The sequence below is a fragment of the Plasmodium inui genome (assembly GCF_000524495.1).
Source record: "Plasmodium inui San Antonio 1 unplaced genomic scaffold supercont1.43, whole genome shotgun sequence".
In the NCBI taxonomy this organism is placed as follows: Eukaryota; Apicomplexa; class Aconoidasida; order Haemosporida; family Plasmodiidae; genus Plasmodium; species Plasmodium inui.
In genome coordinates, this window is record NW_008481877.1 from 17,161 (window position 1) to 24,679 (window position 7,519).

Sequence of the window (7,519 nt, forward strand, 5' to 3'; positions counted from 1 at the left end):
AATCATATGTCATGGAATGGTACCATGACAAATATCAACACGTAGAATTGAGGAGAATAGCGTGTGAGTACATTCATTCCCTTAGGGCGCTACAATTTTTATATCGATTATATGTCCTAGATTAAGTTATTGCAAGGGAGCCTACACGAATTATATATAGGAAGCCTAAGATTTCATCCAATAATTACTTAGTTCTACTGTGGAATAAAGAAAGGACGACGGGGAATGAGAAACAGGTGGATATGATTGGGTTTAGATTCACGTAGGGAGCGCAAACATGGACGGAAAGAGGAGACAGGCATACCCCCTCTGCGTGTGAACTATAACTGCTTGTTACATAACAATAAATAAGAGGTCTATTCTGGCTTCTATGTGAGTACCCGAATTAGGGTGGATTCTATGGGGGACATTTTAGTTAGAAAATGAAACAGTATAGCAGTGAAATTATAAATTTATGCTAATGGCAGGAATATGAAACAACTGGAACTTATAATTGCGCGTAAAAACAGTCACCTAACATATATTTAATCATATTCTGCAAAAATAAAGGATGTTCAGGATGTTTATTCTATTTTACTGCTATAATTGCTAAATCGTTAGAAGATTATAGAAAGCGTCTTAATAAGGACATACAGGACTAGAAGGAATATGGGATATGCATCGGATGATACCACATGTTTATTCTAATGTAACAATTATATGTTCATGAATATAAATAATTTAACAGTCTTATGGAATAGGGGCGTATAAGGGACATCAATAACTATTGCAATGGGTGATAAATAGAAACAGGCGGCCAAGAAAGAAATAAAAGACACATAGCCGGATCAATACCGAAAGAAACAAAGACTAAGTGAAGAATTCAATATTTTAGATGTGTTCCATTTTGCGCTGCAGGTTCAAATATCCTGCAATGTTTGTTTTGTAAGTGCGGTTAATTTTTTTACATCGTTCAAAGAGAAAGACAAGGAACCGAAGCCTTCATGGAAAACATTCCAGGGATGTTTTTCTCCCATAAATAAATTTTTCATATGCTTTCTTTATCAAGGATGTTTGTATTCATTATATTTGAAGATAGGAATGCATCAATATATAGTGAAAATCTTCTCTATATTAAAAATCATTAGATATTTCTCCATTGCATTATGATGCAACAGGAGGCCAATGGACAAATTCGGGAAATAGTCCGGGAAGGGGGCTTACTGCATATTGTATATAACCTTGCTTCTTCGGCATTTTCATCTATACATGGTGATCACAGGAGTATATATATGCATATGTGAATTTATGTACATATACACGTGAGGATTATAGAATTATCATTAAGTACATACCAAAATTATCTATATTCTGAGAAATAGCGATAAACCGGTTGGGATACCTTGATGTCCCCGAACACGTGTTATACGCCGTAGCAATGCGCCTTTTTAGAATGTAATATTAATTTTGTCCATTGGGTAGAGTTTACAATGAAATCCTATTCAAATGCTTCTGTCACTGATTTTTAGGTTATTTTTCTTGTGGCTTCGTAGTTTTTTTTTTCTTGCTCTGTGTTCTTCTATAGTAACGTCGTGATTTTTCTGTGTGTATTTTTTAAAGGTCAAAAATGCTTTGGAAAAGAAACTGCCTGAGTAGCAACCCAAATTCAAAAGGATTAATCCTTCTATAGTCTTGAACTAAGGACTATGGTATAATGAATAGTCAGATACTGTTACACAGAGTATTCAGAGTAGGGGCAGCATATAGTACGGTTACAAGTACTAGGATAAGAAAAATAAATAAGACAATACCATTAAGAAGGGAGAGGTGCAAAGCATCATGGTTACCTGTTGTTACAAAAATGGTCTCTGCAGGTGTGTAAGTAAAGGCAGTTATCCCAATCTCTTTACGGAAGACATGGATGAATCCAGTTACCCCCTATGTTATAAGACCGGAAATTTAGCAGTAGAATTACAAAAACAAGTATGCAGGAATGAATGCTAAACTAAACTTACGCGCACCCTATTGCACAAATAGAGGATTGAGTAGATTTGCCTCGAGGGTTGTGCAGGAATGGATGATTCATTGGAATGAGAAAGAAGGTATGAAACGTGGAAAAAATCACTGTATAAGTAATAATTAAATAATCGATTGCATAATTCTTTTTTATAAAGGAATAAAATTCATTCACGTGGATATCCTATTTTCTAGAGTAATATAGATAGTGAAAGAAGCAGGATTAGAAAATACAGATGGTATTCGGATATGGATGTAATAGTCGTATATATTAATGCATAGATTATATAGTAGTAAGAGAAAGTTCCACTTCCTGATGAAGTAATAAACTGAATAAAGAGAAATAGCCATATGAATCCAACTAATTACACCTCATTAAGGATAATATGGTATACCCGTAAACTGATCTGTAGGAAGCCATTATATATTAGTGTGTAGCACACGGCGTGACCTAAAAGGTAACGAAGTGTAACTCGAGCAATAGTCGCTGAGTATATATGGATCAGATGAAATATATGCTATTACAAGGATAAAAAACGAATGACAAGGGGTCATTTGGACAGTGCAACATTGTGCACGAAATCATGACATGAAGGAAATATGTTAAATAGTTGATAACGAATAAATTTCAAAGGAGTAATACATATAAGGGATCTGAGTCAGTAAATGAAGGTGCGTTCTAAATGTGTATAGACTAAGAACATTATAAGGAGAAGGATAAAATAATGATCGTAGATTACAGAGGAAGTATAAAGGCAGTAAAAGGCGGATGAGAAAAATATGATGAAAGCTAAAATAATATAGGAAATATATGAATATTTATAATAGTCTATCCAGACCAAAGTAATATAAGTCACACTGAATACTAAAAGAGTCAGGAAGAATAGGAAACAACAGAAATTAAAAGGGTTTATTGTATTCGCTGCACTAAGATGTAATATCCTATAATGGCTTCTTGTGATTTTATACCTACAGTTATATAAGAGTTTTAAATAAGTTTCTTTAGATTTCTGTTGAACTATAGCAGATATTATAATAGTTATCTTGTCCAACAAACGAAGAAGCGGAATTTCTGTGGGAAATATAGGAGGCCATAGAGAAGGTAGCTATAATGACCTTAGAGTATTCTGTCTCATTGTATCCTATAATATAACTAAGCAAGTATTCATTGTGAAAGGATAAATCAAATTTGATAACAACTTTGTCCTAAAAATTATGGAGCCTATCGTATATCTATTGTAGCTTAAATTAAGCAGCTAAGGATTAGGATTTATCAATAGGCTGTACCGAAATGGTTCAATGTGCAGTTTACTCCCTTTCTACCTGCCTAACAGAAAGAGACATTGAGACAAGAGTTTATCGTCTTAAAGGACTCTCTAAGATATGTCTATGAGAGGTCGTCTGACAAATGGGCGCAAGTATTGGAGAATACTGAGGAACATCCACTGTTATATGAATTCCCCCAAGTGAACCTGACTTACGAAAGATTGATATAAACAAGTCACAACTATATAATGGAAGCTAAGAGGACAAATTATATTATTAAGAATAATAACAATAAAGATACGAACGTCTAGGTGCCTGAAACAATAAAGAGAATTACTGAAGGAGATAGGATGCATGGGAGCAGATAAGGAATAATCACAAATTAGATATTATTGGAAGATATATATAGAAAGAAGGGCACCACAGTAGGAGAAAGAAAATGATTGAAGGTATCACCTCCAAACCCAGAAGTCCAGTGCAGGCATAATGGTTGAGGAAAACCAAAAAGAACGGGAGGGAAGTACTACATATCAAATAAGAAACCCAAATAAGGACAGATATTCCTAAAGAAAGACTAAGCAGAAGGTATTTCGTGAGAAGAAGTTCTTAGCAGGAGAAATCCATCAAGAAGTAGAGGACTAATTCCCAGTCTGTAAGTAGTATCTGAAAAATAAAGTCCTTTTGATGTCAAGATTAACAGGAAGAGAAGAAATAACTAAGCCAATGAAAAACTCTCCCTAGCGGCAACATAACTGCAGGTTGAAAATATCCCTAATAAACAACAGGGGAGCATATATAAAGAAGAGGAATTTAAAACAAGTCTATCGGGAATTACACGAATACCCCGGATAATGAGATCCAAAGTAAAAGCAAACCATCCGAACAACTTCAAATCCAAAGGCGACTTCCAAGTGAACGATGATAGAAGGAGACGAAGAGAAACCAAGCTAATAAGCATTCCTTTAAGAGGGAGGGACACCCTACAACAACAGTAGAAAAAATGAACATAATGATATGGAGGGGGGATAACGACGAAAGATGAATAGAAACCCCTAAAAAACCAGACCCACACAAGAAAATTACTATCATAGAATCGAAAAAGTGGGCGAAGCAGCAGATTAGGGTCAGTACGTGCCAGTAATGAACATTTGTCGTTCAGGGTGATTAACACGTCCCAATCAGCAAATGTATTGATGGATCAAACCCAGAATTTCCCCATTCCCCCATTAAATCGGACCAGGTGGAAAATCAGAACCCCCACGAGCGAGACTCTAGCAGGCAAGAATCCCAAAGGAGAAGCGCGATCTATTTAATAAGAGGATGAGACTAAGGAAGTGTACAAACAAAGAACACGTCAAGGAAGAAGTGACAACCTACCCTTACATACATAGAGAAAAAAGAGTCTACTATCCACGGAACCTTATCTAAGTGTGGATTAGCCTACCCTATGACAAAATCCCGCGGAATTAAGCAAGCATTCTCACTAATACTTATCCAGACACCGGGGCTATCTACCCTCTTAAGGGTAGCCATTGAAATGGACTATATCAACCAAGATGATATGGAGAAGGTTCAGGAAGGGAACAGCCCAGACGTAGCAGAAAAGAGCGCACTACTCACTAAGAATGACACGTGCCGTCATAGGAGCGTGTATTCCTCACAACGGAGAAAATGAATGCGTCGAGAAGGTGATTAAGGTGAGATAAAATAACAGGAATCCAGAAGCAGAACAATTCCCAAGCCTGTAAGAGAAACTACTTAGCCTAATGAGCAGTATCGACGAAATATGAGTCCCCCCCCCCGGGACTACAGGTAAGATTCGGGTATATGAAGGATAATCAACTAACAACAAGAAAAGATGGACGCAACCATTAACGAAGCCCCAAATGCAAATAAACTCCCTCCTTCTAATAAGCCTTAAGTAATAATAAAGTGAGTACCCTGCCAAAAACAAATCACTAAGCAACAACTCTCCCTCAAAAAACTGAATGACGACAACTCTCAATCCAGTTCATATCCCACCACAATAGGATGGCCCGAACCCTGACAGATACGCAATGGCTGCCCCCCTTCCACAGTATACACCAAAAATACCTTAAAAAATCCCGCCCCCACTCATACCATAACTACAGAGGCCAAAAGGCCAAATAATTTGTTTCCGGCTAAACCCCCCAACCCAAACCGCGGGGTATTGAAGGAATGAATAACGAAAACAAAGAAGCCAACAAACTCGCAACAATCAACAGCCGAAATAGGAGGAACCGGTAAGATAAATCTGAGTAAAAATAAATAGTGAGAAAATTTCCCTCCCGAAAAGTCAGTAATCCCCCCCAGAGAAGGGATTAAACATAACCCAAAGGGTTCCAACGAAATAGGCAAAGGGACAAGAATCGTAAATAACGGACAAAAAAGAGAGATTACAAAAGCCAGGCGAAATACGGGAGAATTCGAAAGCATTCCATGGGAAGGGATTGACCAGAGATCCTCTGAACAAAGTTAAAGGTCTACAAGGAAGGTGCAGGGGAGAAAATTATAGGGATGACACAGGCTAAGAATGAAAATTGGCAATTGAATGATTGGGGAAAGGAAAAAGATAACTGGGGCTATACCCCCTCTCCGGGAAATAGCTGTCAGAAGAATTCAAGACCCCGATATTGTTATCCGGAATTAATCAAGAAAGGAACAAGCAGATGGGATGGTCTGAGTGAATGGTTGAAGGAAAAAATATTACAAACCGTTACTTCCAAATGGCCAGAGAATTTCAACCCAGATGTGGGCACCGGCATAAAGGATAGTGATAGAAAACCCTTCAACTGGGGTCAAGTGCTCCATACAATAATGAATCAGATCCAAACCGATATGATAGCAGATGTGGACGAGCACAGCACCAGCCGGTTATGGGGCAACGGGGAGTGGTACACAATCTTACAACCAGACAGTAGTCTAGAGAAGCCATGGGACAAAAGTGAGGTCGGTCAAAAACTTCTGATGACAATAGTATGCATCTTAACAGGGTTGACAAGTTCAAGGACGGAGGAGGAGGTGAGATATCCTGGGAGGGGACACTTATGTGGCCAACTGGACCAGGCTTTAATGGTAGATAAAGATAAGTGGAAAAGATGGTTGGGGAATCCCCAAAAACTATCGCGGGAAAAAAAATATGAATGTAAACACCAGGAAGATTCTGAAGGATGTAAAACTGCAGGTATGAGTTTAGTATTAACAGTATATAGAAGTTTGGCTAGTCTTTGTACCAAGTGTGGGCCTTATAGCATAGCTCGATGGGTTAATACTAGTTTAACTGAAGGAATAGACCAGGGAGAGTGGTATTGTGAAGTTATCGGGCGGGTAATGAAGTGTGGTAAGTCATCCAAGCGAGATTGGAATATAAATGATTTAAGAATGGCCCCAATACAGGCAGAAACACTAGTCTCGCAGGGTAGTGAACCCCACCAAGGAAACAGTGAGCAAGGGTCGGACGCAAGAGTAGAAGCACCCAATCTAACATCGTCAGCACAGATTGAGTCACCCTTTCCCACTGCTACCCAAAGCGACAGGGGCTCCACGGAACAGAACCCCCCACCGCAGGCTGATGATCTGCCTAAGACTATTGCCGGCTCTCAAGTTGGGGGGGGTAAATCAGCTTCCTTCCAACACCCAGGAAGAGTCGAACAACATCAGATGAATGCGGACGAATCATCCCGGCCAGAAAATGTTCCTTCGAAAAATGAAGACTCCGGCGATCCGGGACACGGGGGGCCTCCCCAAAAGGCAGACCTCGGGCGGCCTAATACTCTAAACTCCGATTCAGGAACCTCAAGTGGACACGGGGACGTCTCTAGGATTCTTAAACCGGCAGGACAGGAAGGTGCCGGTATCCCTCCCCTAGTGGGGGGAGCAGTGGCTGGTGTCGTAGCAGTTATATTACTGGGATTGGCCAGCGCCTATGGAATATTTCGGATTTACAGAGGAGGAAAGAGGGCTAGATCGCGGAGGGACAGAATCAATATTTCGGTCGTTCCTGTTTCGGCGTAGAATACGGTTCAGGTTTCCGCTCAGGATTAAGGTTTAGGGTTGGGAAATGATCTATACTATCATAACCTTCTCCCGTAAATAACTTGAAACCGTCATCTACAACCTTGAACCCCCACCTAAGTCTGCAACTGGGTGCACTAAGGGGTTATGTCCAACCTAAGATAACCTTCCTTCCATATGTTAGTTATCCCCCAAAGAATATGTTATGTGTTCAACTGGGTCC

The 7,519-nt window shown here is 39.2% G+C and overlaps 2 protein-coding genes across 2 annotated transcripts; both read left to right on the top strand.

Moving 5' to 3' along the window:
- Positions 1-5,460: 5,460 nt before the first annotated feature.
- C922_05179 (hypothetical protein) lies at positions 5,461-5,761 on the top strand (the record flags this gene model as incomplete). Its single annotated transcript, XM_008820751.1, has 2 exons — positions 5,461-5,525; positions 5,596-5,761. 2 exons carry the CDS (start codon positions 5,461-5,463, stop codon positions 5,759-5,761), a joined length of 231 nt encoding a protein of 76 aa, XP_008818973.1.
- Positions 5,762-5,799: 38 nt separating this feature from the next.
- Positions 5,800-7,296, top strand: C922_05180 (hypothetical protein; the record flags this gene model as incomplete). The annotated part of the gene is made up of 1 exon (XM_008820752.1): positions 5,800-7,296. One exon carries the CDS (start codon positions 5,800-5,802, stop codon positions 7,294-7,296), a length of 1,497 nt encoding a protein of 498 aa, XP_008818974.1.
- Between the last annotated feature and the right edge of the window lie 223 nt (positions 7,297-7,519).